The 17,812-nt window shown below is 39.5% G+C and overlaps 2 protein-coding genes across 7 annotated transcripts; both read left to right on the top strand.

Moving 5' to 3' along the window:
• The first annotated feature begins 779 nt into the window (after positions 1-779).
• Positions 780-10,845, top strand: gab3 (GRB2 associated binding protein 3). 6 transcript variants are annotated; one of them, XM_026372867.1, is made up of 10 exons: positions 780-971; positions 3,653-3,953; positions 6,047-6,203; positions 6,290-6,750; positions 6,887-6,933; positions 7,421-7,667; positions 7,960-8,050; positions 8,557-8,611; positions 9,970-10,056; positions 10,406-10,845. In XM_026372867.1, the coding sequence occupies exons 1-10, from the start codon at positions 795-797 to the stop codon at positions 10,529-10,531; spliced, it is 1,749 nt and encodes a 582-aa protein (XP_026228652.1). In that variant the 5' UTR covers positions 780-794; the 3' UTR covers positions 10,532-10,845. The 6 variants fall into 6 exon arrangements, with proteins under 6 accessions (XP_026228652.1, XP_026228653.1, XP_026228649.1 ...); XM_026372868.1 differs by having other exon boundaries at positions 781-971; positions 7,424-7,667; XM_026372864.1 differs by having other exon boundaries at positions 782-971; positions 6,884-6,933; positions 10,406-10,844.
• A 695-nt stretch (positions 10,846-11,540) lies between these two features.
• Positions 11,541-17,447, top strand: amer1 (APC membrane recruitment protein 1). The gene is made up of 2 exons (XM_026372967.1): positions 11,541-11,996; positions 13,584-17,447. The coding sequence occupies exon 2, from the start codon at positions 13,691-13,693 to the stop codon at positions 16,694-16,696; it is 3,006 nt and encodes a 1,001-aa protein (XP_026228752.1). The 5' UTR covers positions 11,541-11,996; positions 13,584-13,690; the 3' UTR covers positions 16,697-17,447.
• Positions 17,448-17,812: the final 365 nt, after the last annotated feature.

Consider the following 17,812-nt stretch of genomic DNA (forward strand, 5'->3'; position numbering starts at 1 on the left):
TGTCCCGGGATGAAAGACAATTACAGTTTCATCATCGACAATTCATCATTGCGTTCCTTTCGATCTAATTAGGGGCTTACTCAATTTTAATATTGTACCCTAAGTGTGGTCCTACTGCTACTTTCCACTACTACTACTTTCTACACATATGAACATTAGTATTGCTCTACCACTAATATTAATACTACTTTCACTAATAACACCAGTGACACTCTACAATATATTTTCTTTTAATGCCCAGTTTGAAGCACAAACCTTTGCTGTTGAACTGCCTATAGAGACACAGGAGCACCTAAGTGCCTATAAGACAGAACATTGACCAAGTAAATACACAAATAGACTATATGTCATAACCCTTAATAACAGTATTACATGTGCGTCAGGACTGGCAGTGTTGAAGGTTGATGTTATCAGTTATCCACTGCTAAAACCACTTCTTGTTTCAGTAGAGTTCAGAAACCGCATGGGACCAACAACCGAAATGGAATTACTGCTGTAATTAACGTGAACAGCAAGTGACTTGACCGTTGTATTTTCCGTGTGAGGTCAGTGCAGCTCAATCCACAAAACGGTCGAACCTTGCTATGTGAATTTCTTCCACAGAGGCCGTCAGCTCCATCCACTTGACCCAAGCACGTGAAGACAATAAACACACAATTCTCACTTTCTCACACTGCCTCTCTCTCTCTCTCTCTCTCTCTCTCTCTCTCTCTCTCTCTCTCTCTCTGTCAGTGTGATCAATTTCTTAACTTCCTCCTTTTGGAGTGGCTGGGCTGAATACCAGAACACAGGATATGCTTATGCTTCGCAGTGCTCTCAGTTTTACAGCAGCAGCAGCAGCAGCAGCAGCAGCAACAGCAGCAGCAGCAGCCGTGAGGACGACACACTCTGCAGTCAAGATGAGTGCTGGAGATGTGGTCTGCACCGGCTGGCTCATCAAATCCCCCCCGGAGAAGAAACTGAAAAGATTTGTGAGTAGCTGTACACACTGGACACTTGTTTATGCTCCTCTGCCAGCAGTGGGAATGCCAGGTTATGCTGTGGTGTCTTGTGTCTGTGTGTGTGTGTCTGTGTGTGTGGAATGAGGATTTACTGAAGCCTTGGATGTTTTTGTAAGACCGAGCCGTAATTCAATCTCTCCTATATTGTCTTCCTCATTTCTGTAATAACTTAGTGTTGTGTTTTGGCTTGTTGAGGCACTTCATAGTTGCAGCAATAACGTAACATGACTGTGTGTCACAAGCTGCACATGCACTCCGGCCAGACATGGTAATTAATTGTACATTAAGTATATATAATTGCTTACATGGCCAGTGTAGAGCGTTGTGGTTGTTGGGGGGGGGGGTCATGTGATAACGCTGGGCTGGCCACTCGCTCTGCCCTGTGTGTGTGTGTGTTTGTGTGATGAGCGTGTGCATTGTGAAACATGGGAAGCCGTGTCAGCTGCCGTCAGACGCGTCTGTCTTAGCGACAAGCAGAAATAGTCCAGCCCTGCGATAGCTGTTTGCACTTCCTCTGTGTGAATAAAGGTGGAGGAGGGCCATTAATCAACACCAGTGCAGGGAGGGGGGGGGGGTGGGTGGAAATGTGCGTGTGTGGTGATGGGGTTCAGGGTGTTGGGGCGGGAAATAGAAACTTATTTTAGCACACTATGCAAATCCCGCTAATACCAGGGAACCAAGTAAACACAGGTTTTCAGACTGTGAGGGCAGGTACACTATCTGCTTCACTATTCAAATGTCACAGACAGACACATGTTATTATGAAAATTTCAATTACCTATAGGCCCAATTAATCGTGGCGTGTGATGGTATCGAGAAAATGAAAATCCTCCAACAGTATGCAAACATTACACACAAACTCCACCACTCGGCTGCTGTTGCTGTGCTCACAGACGTGTTTGTTTAGTAGTTGTTTTGCTGACTTAGGCTCCAGCTCCCCTGGTTTTCCTTTAGTTTCTTTCTGATGTGGAACAACTTGCTCTCTCGTTTCGTGTCAACACTGCATTTCCACTTTCTGTCTTGATAAATGTACGATGGGCATCTCCAGGGTTTGTAATCTATTATCTGGACAATATTATTCCATATCCTCTGTTCCTTGAAGACAATATTGCTTCCACTGTCTTTTGTAAATAGTCTTTTAGCTGTCTATTTATTTCATTCATCTCTCACTATTAGACATACAATTTCAGCAGAAGACTGTTTTCAAGTCTCCACAGTCATAAAGACAAATGAAAATATTGAAAAATGTCATTCTTATAAATTCCTACTGTATCATGTACAAGATTTTAATATTTCTAGCACATCAGGATCATCAGTAATGTTACTGCAGTAGTAACAACTGTGTTTTTCCAGATTGTCTCTTGTGAAAAAGTCCCACTGGGTTTTAAAATCTCAATTCAAGTACTCACCATGAATGTTCCTTTTTGACCTTGGTAACTAACCGGTAAGAAAAAAAACATCTTAATCTAAAGTTAACGTCCACTTTCCAGAATCTTCTAGTGAGTTTAACGTCTCACAGTCCTCCATTGTGGACAGAGTTCAGCTTTCACCACTGCTGACCTACTGTTTTTATGTAAACTCTCTACTTAAGTCACATGATGATAGAGAGGAAGACTTTTTTTTTTCCATTTTGTAATAAACATACATACTGAAATAAACAGACTCTGGCCAGAAAGACATGACTGGAATTTCACATAAATGAAAAAGGTGAAACTTTTTATTTCTATTTTTATAATAATACCTCTGGTATTTGTATTAGATTCACCTTTTACTTATTTTACCAAAAGCAGAATTGTTCCAACACTCAAAACATCTACAAGATCAAATTGCCTAGTTGCGGATCTGTCTAGTTACGGTTTCCTCATAAACTTGGCAGTGTTGTTAGTAGAAAGTGTGGTGTGTCTAGCCATTTCCTGCAATGAACACAAAAATTACCAACTGACTTATGCAGGAGACGATTACCCCCACACTCAGAAAAAAAAAAAAGTGCGACATTTTAAGTTTCATACCTTCAGAACACCAGGAGAAACTCCACCCAAGATGCAGAAAGCCACAAACCAAGTGTGAAATTGATATTGATATAACATGAGTATTGATGGTGTATTCTTTTTTCAATTACTTCTAATATGTACATTGATGAAATTTAATGCCGTCGCAGCTGAGATGACTTTCAATTCTCCACTCAGTGAGGCGTTCGCACGTCATATATCACAATTAAATCTGTTTGACTACTGTATAAATAACTGTTAACAGTTTCACTACTGAGTTTTCAGTAATTGTCAGAATAAAGCATGAGCCATGTGGTGTATAAATATCTCTCTGTTGTCTCTCATGTTGTTTTAGACGGTTTCTGCTAAGTACAGTGAACTTCCTCTTTTTTGTACTTCTGGGAAATTAGAAGTTGAGGTTCCCCTTAGTGACCATATCAAAAGCAAAAAAACGCAGTTTGAAGTTGCTAGGTGAGATGTTGCTGTGATCTACTGTAAATCGCATTACTCGTCATGAATAACTCAGCTGCGGGGTGGTGGTGGGGGTGGTGGTGGGGGGGTGACAGTCACCACAAGACTTATGAAGAGCTGTGCTTTAAATGTACCCTAGAAACTAAGTTAGGAGAAACTCAGTGATTAACTAGTTGTTCCTTTGTCATGCAGGCATGGAGGAGACGCTGGTTTGTTCTTCGGAGAGGTCGAATGAGTGGTAATCCTGACGTGCTGGAGTACTATCAAAGCAAGAACTCCAAAAAGCCTATACGCACCATTGATCTGAAAGAGGTTGAGGTGGAAATGTTGAATGGGCAACTCAGGATAAAGCGAAACTTCAACGGAAAGCACCTCTTCGTGGTAAAGACCTCATCTCGCATCTTTTACCTGGTGGCCAATACAGAGGAGGAGATGAACAGCTGGATCAGTAGCATCAGTCAGATTTGCCAGTTTGGGAACCTCGACGACGCAGGTAAATACACAAAAACCCTGAACGCCACTGACTCGGAAGATGTAGATGCAGGTTTTTTTGTTGTTGTTGTTTTATTGGAAGATACCTGGTTCATTGAAAATCTTAAAGCAACAGCGAAGATTCACCTTAAAGGTGATTTTTCCACATGCAGGAAGTGATAGACTGAAATTCAAAGTTGAAACAATTGAGGTCAAAACAAACTGTTCTCTTTGAGCTTCGTGGTTTTTGGTAAAAACGTCACAGACTAGTCAGGTTTGAAACATTGTGGTGAACTTTATTGATGACTCACATCACTTTTTTCGCTTAAGGACTTTTGAAGTCCATAAATTTCAAATTGCTATTTCTTGTGTAAAATGGAGACTCCAGCTTTAGCTGAGAAATCCTCTGTATGCACAGGTGTGTTTTGCATGCTATGTTCAAACCACAGTGCAAAAAGTCTCATGTACTTTATAGTAGCATGTCTACCACATAGCTGTGGTCGGTCCAGGTCAGCAGTCAGCATTTGGATGAAGCTGTGTATTACAGACAAAATCTACTACTGACCTGGAAAAAAAAACACACACTGTAAAACAAATATATCTGTGAATGGAAAGTTTTAGTGTTACACAAAGTTTTAAAGAAAAAATGCAGAAATTAGAGAAATACTCTTAGGAACAGTGATGATTTTTCAGCCTTTCAAGCAAACATTGGGTCACAAATGGTTCCTTATTTATGTATGTTGACACTGAATATCAGTTTTCCAGTTTAAGACTGGCAGATTAAAATTGGCTGATAAATTTCTCAGTAACTCAACTCCTAAACCCCCCCCCCACACAATCACAGTGGGGTTAATATCGCTTGATACAAATCACATCGGCTCCTCTTCTAGCAGATACGGCGCAAACAACAATAACCACAAGCATATGCTGCATCATCGTAGAATGTAACGTCTGACGCATTTTAACGGATTTTCTGTCACAAATTCTCGGGAATGCAAATAAAAATTTGTTTCGTTTGTTCTGTGGTCGGCTCAAGCACTGACTAGAGGGCAAAACATGACCTCACTTTTTATCCGAAATCAGAGTGCTGTCTATGTAGAGAAGATGCATTAAAGATGTTTCATGCAGTTAAAGCGTTGCCTGTGCTTGCATGTCACGCAGCCTTATGTTGCAGCTGTGTTGGTGCAGATATCAGCAGATCAACAGGGAGCTGAAGTCACGTTCAAACGAACTGATAAATAGTGAGATTGTTGTATTTTTCCATAAACATGCTTTGGGGGCTGTTTTTTGTGTGCGCATTATTATTTTATTACCTTTTATTGACCTGCGACGACTGTATTCGGCGTTACTTGTATTTCTTTGTTTACACTTCTTTCCAGGAGGATGCAGCTCTCACGGGTTCTTTACTTAAGTCTGAAATGCATACTGTAATAACAGACTTTCTGTTAGAGCATTGTCATCTGCAAGAAGGAGATAGAGTAACGGTGCAAAGTTGCTGATATGCTGCTCTGCATGTTACCATAAATCAGATATGTTCTCAGAAAAAAATAGTATTCAAGTTAGTTATAATGCTAAAAGTATTACATCCAACAAACTGCTGGAATAAAATGCTACTTTAATTAAGTATGTATGGCGGTAGATCCTGCCTGGATCTCAGAGGGGATCTGTGAGATGGCATCTCATAACTTTTGCAAAGGAATATAAAAGGTTGCTCTGTACAGTATGCACCAGCTAACACAAGGGTCTATTAGGGTTAGCAAATGTTTCATGAGAACATGCAAATACTTTAGGATTGTTTTTTTTTTCTTTCTTTCTTTGAGTCAAGGGACAGCCTTGACTCAGTGGCCTTGAGTGAAGTGGAATGAAACACATTTCTGAACAAGGGCCAAGCCCACTAGAAGATTGCAGACTGTATAAACAGAAGAGGGAACAGGACTCACGTCTAGTCTCAATATGCCTACAAAAAAAAAAAGTAGCATTCCTATTTTTAAATTCACCTGCATATTGTAAACTTGAGCACAGGCTGGGAGAAATCGGTGTGTGTTTTCATCACTCTTTAGCGGTTGGATCATTGCAGTAATTACACTCGCTGTCCCTATTACTTGTTCTCAACAGAGTCCTCAGAAGAAGGCTTTCCTCAAACCCCCACCTCATTCCAGCTGTCACCTGACAGCTCTGACCGAACATCTGTTATCAGCCAACAAGGTTCCAGTTACCCGCTGGACTACCTCTTTCTGTCACAGTGTGAGACAGGGAGTTTAAGCACCATTAGGTATGAACACGTTTGCAAAGCCTCTCACACTGGATGAAATAATGGTTCACGCTTAACATTTTTTTCATTTTTTTCCGCATCTGTAGACACGACAGCTTTTCCAACTCTGAGATCTCTCTGGAGCAAAAGTCGTCAGACGATGCTGTCAGGGACGTTGTCCCCTCGCCTGTTTGCACCGATTCCTCGTCACCCTCCATCTCTCACACCTGCCCCAGCCCATCTCTCTTCGCTCATGGAAGGTTGACCAACCCTCCCTTCAGTGCTCCCTGCGCCTCCATGGTTTTACCGTCATCCTCTTCTTCCCCACTATTACACTGTGCCACAAATGTCTTCCAGTTTGACAAACCTTATTCTTCTGCATCATTTGAGACAATGAGTGACAGACTAACACCTCCTCCGCTGCCACCCAAGCCTAACCACTTGTCAGAGCAGCTAAGTGAGGAAGGAGCTCACAGGCTGAGGGCCCCAAGTGAGCGGCAATTCTCAAACCACGCTGCATTATTTAACAGAAGGACCTCTTTGTCAGGCCTGGACCATTTCAGAATAGGTAGGTCTATGTCCTCACTGGGCAAATTAAAATGAATCACATTCCTGGTGCTATTATGGCAGAGCAGCATATGGATTGACATCTACAACTATAACAGCTTACAAAGTAAACTTTGTTAAATATCTTTTTTTAGCAGATGATGATATCAGATTGATGAGGAACAGATGGCAGAGTCTTCATTTGGTAAGAATTACCACATTACTAAGACCTTTCTAAAGAAAGTGTTTAAGAAATGAGTTGGCATGATGACTAAAAGCCTTTTCTGCTATAACGCTCATTTATTTGTTTAAAATGTAAAAACAAGCAAACTGACTATAGGCCAGGTGCTTATCTGCTATATCTGGTAGAAAAAAACAGATATGAAGTGTTAGAAAGGTATTTGAGAGGTCTAAAGTAAGCGATTGAGACAGAACCAGACTGCTAACTTCATATTTATTGTATAGACAGGAAGGCTGTATTGATTTCCTCATCTAAGTTGTGGTTAAAAGGAAAAAAAAGTGCATTTCCTCACGAGTCAGACGACTCATTTAAAGCCGCTCTGCATTGCATACAACTAAAACTGCATGTCATCAGGGTAATTTGAAATGCTGTAAAGATGTAACATTTCTGCACCAAAAACAACAACATGTTGTGGTGGATTTGTCTGATCTCATCAATCTTTGTCTTTCAGCAGCCTTGCCCAAATAGCACTCATATTCAAAGCTACCAGGATGAGTCATACGTCCCCATGGCTTCCCCTTCTCCCACTGTCACCCATGGTGAAGGTGACGGTTACATCCCCATGAGCCCCAGGACATTCAGTTTCCTCAATCTAAGCTACAATAAGTCCTTAACACCTCGCAGTCCAATCATGTGTCAAGTCGGGGATATTGCGCCGCCTCCAATTCACCGGCACCTAAAGCCTCGCTTAAGAAGAGGTGAGTCATTACTGCTTTGATTGGGGTGTATACAGTTTTTGGCCGTCTGTGGAAAACTTTGACCTTTGGCTGTGTACGTGATGTCTGATGAACTTAAAACGGGGTCAACAGATAATGATTAAAAAAAATAATTTCCATGTTAAATGCTACTAGCAGATGCAGATTTTAGATATCTTTTTCTCATAATGACCTTTACTACTCTTTCCTGCTCTAATCTTCAGATTGCTTTGTTCCTTGGCACGTTAGATAAGTATACAAAAATGTGATACCTTGGTCGTTTCTTGGTTTACAGCTCGACCCCCACCTCTTGACCTGAGAGGCCTTTCAACAATCACAGAATGTCCCACACATCTACCTTTGAGCAGATCATTAATTGAATCATGGTGAGAGACAAAAATAAATACATGATACTACTCCACATATTACATATGGCACATATATTGTACATGACTGAGGGTGTATATAGGCATATTGGTGTAGTGGTAAGCTCTGTCGCCTCACAGCTAGAAGGATGTGGGTTTGAATCTGCCAGTCCACCATCTTGCCCAGTGAAGCTGGGATAGGCTTTGCACCCTTGCGACCCATAACAATAAAGGCAGTTAGGATCATGGATAGATTTATACATCCCTAATAATATATATATATTAAAATTACAATTAAGGTTAAATCTTTATTTCTGTATGTATATGTAGATTTTAATTTCACAAATGAGCTCTTTGCATTCTTCAGCTCGGTTACTTTTTTATGACTTTTACAAATTAAATATACAGTACATTTGTACCCAGCTGAAATTTTTGTTGTTGTTGTTGTATTTTTTCACTTTCAGATTGTAAAATGCTGTTATTTGTTGCTCATGTGATATAAATTTTGCCTTTTTGTGTAATTGCAGTTTATCAGCGAACAGAGACAATTTGAGGGATGACGACACAAATGACTCTGCAATGGTAAAATGTCTATTCACACTAATGAAAACACATATTAAATACGTATGTTATATTATCAATATATATAATGCATAGACTCTGAATTTTAATAATGCTAGAATCTGTAGTTAGGTATTTTTTATGTTCCATTAAGTCCACTAAAAGGATACTGTGCAGTGACCTAATCCAACTTTAATGGTATCAATTTTAACTAAAACATCTAGAAATTACAAAAAATAATTGATCATTGAAAAGAGTTGTTACTGAATTAAGTTTTTAAGTGGAATTTAAAAACATTTTCCCACATATAATATGTGGTCATATTGGAGTGTTTGTGTAGATTTGTGTATACTTTATAAAGTCTATTCACGAAAGTAGAAGATTCTTATAACTCTGGGACCACGAGTGAATAGGAAACAAAAGCTGTGAGTACAGCTAAATGTAGTATGGGTGTGGTGTGACTGCAGGTTTTCTGCTGAGCAATCTGCAGTCACACCAAGGGACCTTCCAGTATGTGAACATTTGTAACATCTGATGTTTATATGATTGCTGATATGATTATACAAGGCTGTTCTTAGAAATGCACATTCAGCTGAAGTTTAAAAAAAAAAAGCTTATTAGATATTGTTGGGCTTGGTCGTCTTGCATCTGTGGACACAAGTGGCTCCCACTCTTTTCTAAAACTCAATCTATAAAGGAACCTTTTTATGTAGTTAAAATCCACTACACTGAGTTTTGGTTTGGTAGTTATTGTGTAGCTTCCTCTCATCTCTCAGCTCCAAATCTGCCCATAGCTCACCCAACAGCTCCAAAATTGGATCGGTGGACAGATGATATGTTTGTATTATTTTTTCTTCCATCATTTCAAATGTATTAGCATAAGTGGTGAACACGCCTTCCCAACTTTCATTTCTCCCATGCCTCCTCATTGCCCAAATAACAGCATCCACCTGTGCACAAGCAGAGTACAGATGCCTTTCAAACTTATTGAATAGAGACGCAATCACAACCACTACAACCACTTTCAGTCTTGCTAAATCACATTGCGTGTACGTGATTTATGTGTTTGCATAAATCCCTGTAGTTTGCACACTTATATAAGGCAATGGGCGGACACAGTCCTTAATAGATCCGTTTGTGCTGTTTTTTGTGGGTGATATGAAGTTTTTGTCCATATAAACCTTTCAGTAAATCAGGCCCTTAGACAAATATTTACTTATAACATGATACCATTAAGGTTGACTTTTAGCTAAAATGCATATATTACACTAATGTAAAGGTGTGTATCTAGACGTTTACATATGTTAAATTCTTTTAACTGGGAAAAGGATGATTCTGTGAAATCTTTATCTATTCTATCTATTATCTTTCTCTGCCAGGGAGCAGTTCAACCATGGGCAAGAAGCTCAAATCTTGACTATTTGTCACTGGATTTCAATTCTGCATCTTCCTCTCCTGTGCAAAAGGTATGTTCATATACATGACAGAAATCAAAGATTTTTGAAAAATAAATAATCTTTTTCACCATCCAAATGAAAACTGTATCATTGTGCCACCATGGACACAGATTTCTTTACTTTTTTAAACTGAACAAACTCACCTCCATCTTCTGAATCATCATGTTGCGGCAAAGAATGCAACAATTATGACACTGAGAAATTCATTGTTGTGCACAATATTAATTGCAATAAGAAATCCATGATCATTTGTAAATCAAGACTTCTAAAGTACATTTAAGGTAAAATATAACCATTGTAATTTTTGGAGTTGGCTTTAACAATCACTGTCTCCTTATCTCTCCCTCTCTATGTCTAGCAGAAGCCTTTTTTGTCTGACGACCACAGAGTGGACTACGTACAGGTGGATGAGAAGAAGACTCAGGCGCTACAAAACACCAAAATGGAATGGACGGATGTCCGCCAAAAACATGAGATGAAGTGAAAGAAATTCACGGGGAACATTCGGTTTTAAGAAGACCAGCAATAATGTCAGCAGAGACAAAATACAGAGGACAAAAAGCAATTTAAAGCACTTTGAAGAATTGTTGACATGAAGGTACCAGGGTAAATATGCAGTCAAACACTTGTTTGCATAGAGGAAACACAAAATTGCACTGTAAAAACTAATTTAACTCTTCTACTGTAGCAAAAGGTTTCACATTGCTTGTAAAATGCAGAAACTTCCTGTGAATGTCTGGATTGTAATTTCAACTGTACAGAAGATAAATATTTTCATGATAAAATGTTTTTTCGTAAATATTTCTCTTCCTCATTGTGTATCATGAACACAAATTGCAGGTCTGCTAGTTTGCATAAGAATTTCACAAAAATATTTCTCACCAAACTCACTATTTAAAACATTCACCGACCACTGTATGACTGTGTGCAGCATTTATTTCTGAAATAGCAGTAAAGCAGAAAGCTTTGAGAACTGAAAACCTTTGCTTCGAAACTTTTACAGCTGGGCCCAAAATAGGCATCTAAACGACAGAAGGATTTTATTACAAGTGTGAAGTGCGAAGTGAGGACTATTAAGTAGCCCATCTAAATAACACTACATCCACTTCAAAATGAAAAAAAAAAACAAAACACTGAGCTGTACGAACTGGGTTTTGTCATGACTGAGCTATAAATTAATTAATTATTATAAATATATATCATATTCCATTTATGGATGATGTAATTTCACAATTGCACTTTGAAAGAACTGTGCCATATGGGGCATATGCAATAAGCTATAGCAGTATTAGGTAAACATATTAAATATTACAAATATAAATTATGGAACGACACTAACTATAGAAATACGTTTTTATTAATACGCGTTGTTTATGTTTTGATTAAATATCAGATAGTTAGTGTGCACATATAATAATCATACAGCATCATTATTACGTTATGAAGCGCACGTTACACACATGTTGCGTCACTAGCATGCGCCGAGAGGAGATTTGGGAAATTTACCTGAGAAGTCGGGAGAGGAAGCCCGCATCTAAACACTGGGGCTTTTGTGAACATCTCCACTATAATCGGCACGCTTGGCTTAACTAAACACATTATTGATCCAAACCCCGTGTAGTTATCTGCGTTATTGCGCCATTGCGCGTTGTGGTTTAACGTTACCCATGGTTAGCAACTGTCAGACTCCAATTACAGCCACAAGCTGTAGGACACACTGGTGAATGGGGTTACGGTTGTTAGCACCGCAGCTAGCGTTAGCTAACGGGAGCTGGAGACAAATGAAACCGCGTCTGGGTGAAGCTACTCCGGATTCAGAGTCGACTTCAAGCCAAAGTTAAAGCCAAGTTAACGTTGCTGTTACGAGAAACCATGCAGCGAGAGCTAACTTCGTGTTCAGGTTGAGAAACCAACGCCAGCACCGTGCTGCGGGGTTTTGGCTTTAGTTGGTAAGTTTGTTTACTTTATGACTCAGTTAGCTAACCAGACATCACTTGGTTATGCTAATATGGTGTTTTGTTTGGTTTTAGATGCACACTTACAGCTCAAACCGGGTCTGCGAGGGTTTGTCATTTGTGCTGAATCCAATGTTAGCTACAGTTTTTATTTTTGATAAATCATTAAAGTAATTTTTGGAGTGTTTTTGACACACCTTTCCCCACAGGTAGCTATTTATTGTGAAAGCGTAGTTCCTCCTCTAAACTGTATCACCTGGGCTGTTCCCATCCAACTAAAATAAGCATTAAAATAAGACCATTTTAGGCTGGGGTTTTCTTTATCTTCTTCTTCTTCTTCTTCTTCTTATCTTAATGGTCAATGTTTAATGCACTAGGTTGCTTAGGCTTGGAAGCATTTTTGTTATTGATGATATAAAGGACTTTAAGTTGGGGTGCAATTTCAAAAACAGCCAGAGACAAATGTGAATAACCCTACTAGATATTGTTGGGTACTAGCTGCTGATTGTTTTAGTAATTGACTTTTCAATGAACTAATCAAGATAGTAATTCAGATAATAATTTAACTTTATTAAAGAGCATCACTAAACATAAAAAAATTATACTTACTGGGTTTTTAAGTCAATATTTGTATTGCTTAAATTGCAGACAGGAATATTATCCACCAGCATTTTGTCCATTTTTGCCCATGCCCATACTTTTCTTTTCTTTTTACCTTTTACATAATTTTTGCAGGTACACGACCCAGTGAAGGACTCGCACTATTTCATCATGTTTTTCTTGTGGTTTTACAAAACCACCATGTAATGAAAGTTATTCATGACAGGACACCTACTTGACAAGAAATGCTAACACTTTCTGTGGTTTTCGTTCTTCAACCTTTACTGTTCTGCTACAGTTTCATTGTGTGACAGAAATAATCATCCGCGAGAAACACAGCGAACTGTGTAAAAAAATGTGGATTAAACTAAGCCTTTGGGGAAAGAATTTACTTCAAGAATTTTAAGTAATCGAGTTAGTGGAGTTTCTCAAGGAATTATTTTACCCTTGCAACAAAGAAACATGGCATTAAAGACGAAGCAAAATAAAAAAGGTATGTGAGAAGAAACCACAAATGCATGAAACAGTCAGCAAAGACTAGAGTTATGTTCGCTTCAGGTGACAAAATTGCAAGTCACAAGTATGTAGAAGAATGAAGAAGCGCAAAAACATAACCCACCCACTGAAACCATACAGTTGTTGAGTTGCCACAGTGTGACAACTGAGGACACTGTAGCTCATGCAAATTCACACTGACACAGAAAGCATATTTAAAAATACTAAGTAATAATACGGTATGTTTCCTTTATATATATATTTATAATTTTAGCTGATCAAAATATTCATTTGTGTCTCTATTAGTAGGCTTGGGTAATAGTGTAAGCTCTAAGGCTTAGAAGCACAGTAAGTGAAGAAGGCTGTGATTAAAAAATGCCACCCCATAATAGACATAAGGTATATGTATGTGTATGTGTATACTTCATATCATGTGGCCACTTTTACTTGATTAATGGTTTTGGTCTCAACTCTCTCTTAATACAGGGCTCATATCAGATGGAGGACAAATTCACTGCAAATTCATTCTATCAGCCAATTTGAAAAATCCACACAGTCCTTCCACTGGACTGCTTTTTGTAAATGTGGTAACCATGGCTTCTCGTAAGGTAAGCAATCTCTCAAGTGAAGTTAAGGAGTTAACTTCAGTCTCCGAACAGCTTTCCCGAAGCAGCCCTGATGACATCACAGAAGAGCTTCAGTCGGACACAGTGAATGCTACAGTGAAATCTCAAAAGTCTGGAAAATTTAGGAGGACTGCCCTGACATTTTTTGGAGTTCGTAAAAGCATCTGTATTTTACCAAGTTTTTTTGGAGGACGGAGTAAAAATCAGAACAAGTGGTCTTCTAGGAAAGGACTCACCAAAAGCAGAACGCATGATGGGTTAAGTAAGGTGGGTCGTGATGATGATCTGAGAAGTACGTACACCTCAACTGGAGATTTTGAGTATCACAGTCAGAGGGACTCTGCCAGAGAGCTCCACAGTAGCTGTCACAACGAATGTATTCACCCCAACGTTGACCAGAAATCACTGACTTTCGGCCTGCAGAAAAAGGGGTTGAGGAGCCTGTTTAACAGTTTTAAGCATCACAGAAACCATAGAAATGTCGGATTGGAAAAAAATGAAATGGTTGCATTGTCTACTCCACGATGCAAGAAAGAGGTGCCTGTTGTCAAGGACAACACTAACCAGTATGTCACGGAGTGCCTGGGATCTGAACCTGATGTGCCTGATTTTGCAGATGTTACATGTGATATTTCTATTGGTCCTGAAAGTAGTGATGCTGGTGCAGTGGCATTAGAGAAGAGTGTGGAGCGAGAAAGCCCAAAGTCTGAGCTAGATGATGATCAGACATGTGATGACCAAATGGAAGAACTGAATTTGATGGCTGTAGTTTCCAGTGAATGTGAGGAGATTTCTAGAGGACACAGCGAGCCTTGTTTGAAACAGACAATATCAGAGCCTCTATTAAAGTCTGAAACACCTGCTGGCTCATCGGACCAGCTAAACCAGATTTTTGGAGATGTAGCATCATTAAAGAGTTTTGATTCACTCACTGGCTGTGGGGACATTATTGCAGATCAAGAAGATGACAGCATCACAGAGAGCACGGTTTCTGGAGAAAGGAGCCGAAATGGGGGAAAGAGGGCCTCTTGTTATCTTACTTATCAAGGTGGTGGTGAAGAAATGGCCTCACCTGATGATTTAGATGAAGAGTGCCTTCGTGATTTCTGGGGAAATAATGCTTCAGAAGAAATCTGCTGCACTTGCAATCAAGACCACACAGATTTGACTGCTGATTTGACATGTACTCACAATGTGGACTTACTAAACAGCAACAGCGCACAGCAAGCCAGTGGCATGGATACTTCGTCAATTGCTGATGTGTTAACTCCGCAAAGTGAGCATCAAGAATCTGTTCCAAATAGTGATGAGGGATACTATGATTCAACTACCCCGGGGCCAGATGAAGGTCAAGAAAAAACTGATAGACTAAGAACAGACAGATTACCCAGAGATAGTTACAGCGGTGATGCCCTCTATGAACTGTTTGCGCCTGACGAGAGTCTCATAAGTCCACACTATGAGAACAAATCAAAACTACCTGGGTCAAATCAGTTTGAGTATTTAAGTCAGCCAGTAGATGTGTCAGATTCCGCCTTTGTACCAGAGATAAATCGCTTACAAATAAGTGCTGAACTGTATAAAGTTCACGACTTTCTAGAAAGGCCGAGTGCATGCTGTAAAACTTCAGAGTTGGCACAAAACGTAGTTGGTCGGCAGGACATCGGCATGATTAAAAACTGTAATTTGAATTCAAAACCACAAGCAGCACTCAAGAGTAATGCAGAACCGGATGTATTTGATGAAAAGGGAAATGTGCTCAAGTCCACGGAAAAAAGGGCGAAATCCGTGAGCACTGACTGCGAGGAAGGGCATAGCAGCATATCGTTTGGAAGCACATCTGACCCAGATTTCGAAACGTTTTGTGAAACCAAAGAGCATCATCTTGAGGAAAACAAGCCTGTGGCGTTACCATACAGAAATATCAATTCTCAGTCTCCAGATTGTAACAATGGTTTGGATGATGAGCAAACTGTGTGTTTCTCACAGGCACTTGAGGACTACACTAAACACTCTCATATGCTGAGTAACTTGCACAACAGTGTGGATGATTTGGAGACAAACTCTGCCTTCACTCCAAACATGGAGGCCTTACCGACTATAGTCACATTTGATGTAGTTGATATGCATAATGAGGGTGAATACGATGAGCAGATCCAAATGGAGCTGGAGGAGGACATTTCATCACCCTATCAGGAATTTGAAGAAAGCTACCTACAAAAAGATGCATTTGCTGAATGTGACTATCAAATTTTAGACCTGTATGAACAGAACCTGATCAGTAATACCTGGGCAGTTGCTAGTCTCCCACGGCACCTAGGCCTTACAAGAGTTAGCCAGTCCATGCCTAATCCATTGTCCCTAGACAGGAGAAGCAGATCTCTAGACAGAGAACGCCTTGAGTTGAAGATGCCTGACATGTACATGGAGAACAGAGCTGCTGCCGTTTCTTGTCCTCAAACTGAGAAAGACTCTGAGAAAGACTCTTCACCTCATTACAGAAAAAATGTTCTTGTGTCTGCATCATGGCAAACGAGGTCGGAAATGGCTTTAAGCCTTCCTTTGACTGACAGGGAAATCACTGACAAAGTGCAACACCTCAATCAAGCCCAAGCAAAACACAAAATATTTTCTGCTTCGTCCGGCAGTGATTTCCCAAACACTAAATTGCAGCATCTTTGCTCTAATGCGTGCGATTCATTGTCCTGTGAGATACCGTCACAGAATACAGATCATTACAATAGACAGTGTCCACTTCCTTTGCAGTCAGATTCTTGTTTACCTCATGGCACATTTGTTTATTCTGGAATGATGGAGGAGGTATCGGATGATATTGACGACGATGTTTTTTGTAAAGCTACCACTACTTTAACACCTTATAATCAGTGTAGTAAGAGCAGGCCAGCGGTTAGCAGGGAAGGAGTGTCTGCCACTGGGAGTCCTCTCAGTACAGGTGTGTCAAAAGATGACTAAAAAATGACTATCTTCAGTGAAACAAGGACACCCAGGGATGTTGCATGCACCATAGCCTGCAACAAACTACCAGAGGCAACCTTAAACTGAAAAGCTCTTAAACATTCAGTAGCTATTTAGATGTCACGTGTTTATTTGCCCATGAGTGCTTTTATGTTACATCGAAAGGGGTAATGTTGCTTTTTTATATTTGATAGATGCTAAAAGAATTCGTATTTGAAATTAATATTTGAAATGAATCTTAAACATGGAGTCTGTGCCATCAAGCTGTGTCAAATACAACACAGTTAAAATGACACAATAAGAATTACTTGCTTCACACAGGTCACAGATGTGAATTCACTCACGATATTTAAGGGCATAATTATTTCTTTTGTATTGGAAATGATCACAGGTTCATCTCATTAATCTATTGACTTTTAGTGGAATGTGTATACCCCACATGTATCTTCAGTATCCTTCTTTTAATGGGCGTTTGTTCAAGCTTGAATTCCACAGCACAGTCAGACGGGGCTTGCCGAGTCGTGCTTACTTTGCGGATTGCCTTGAAACACGTATGATTATGCTTTAAGTGGCAGCTTATGTTTGTCTTTTTTGCAGCCTCTTTGCTCCAATGAGATTTATGTTGGCCTGTTATATTGCTCACATCTGAGGCTCTCAGCTAGTTTGTTGGTTTACATAAGTTCAGGCCGAATTTAAACTCTACAATAGCTCTACAATAAAAAAAAAAAAAAAAAAAAGTCTCTTCATGCATAAATGGCGTATATTTGAAATGCATTAAGCTGTAACTGTAATTTGCTTAATCTCTTAAATATCTACCATCTAGTTTCTCCCCTTAGCCCAAAACACAATAAGCAATGTACAAATCAACTGATGGTTCTTGTTATTTCATATAGATGCTGTAACTACTACATTTCACATGCAGTTACTCTGTGCATGAAAGTGCTTTACACAAGACATTGAAGCCACAGTAAAACCTAAAAATAATAGAGGAGAAAATATTAAAGAAAGACTCCACATGGTGTTACATTTAATGTGCATTTGGCCTTACTGTGGCTGCATTTTTTAATTTTTTGGTCTCATTTTCTGACGGTGTGCAGTATAAAGTGCAAAATT

The sequence above is a fragment of the Anabas testudineus genome, chromosome 14 (assembly GCF_900324465.2).
Source record: "Anabas testudineus chromosome 14, fAnaTes1.2, whole genome shotgun sequence".
In the NCBI taxonomy this organism is placed as follows: domain Eukaryota; kingdom Metazoa; phylum Chordata; class Actinopteri; order Anabantiformes; family Anabantidae; genus Anabas; species Anabas testudineus.

Coding starts and splice junctions, on each gene's coding strand:
- amer1 (XM_026372967.1), top strand. CDS start 13,691: ATGGCTTCTCGTAAGGTAAGCAATCTCTCAAGTGAAGTTAAGGAGTTA.
- gab3 (XM_026372864.1), top strand. CDS start 795: ATGCTTATGCTTCGCAGTGCTCTCAGTTTTACAGCAGCAGCAGCAGCA. Junction 972..3,652: donor AGAAGAAACTGAAAAGATTT/GTGAGTAGCTGT, acceptor TTTGTCATGCAG/GCATGGAGGAGACGCTGGTT. Junction 6,751..6,883: donor CCTGGACCATTTCAGAATAG/GTAGGTCTATGT, acceptor ATCTTTTTTTAG/CAGATGATGATATCAGATTG.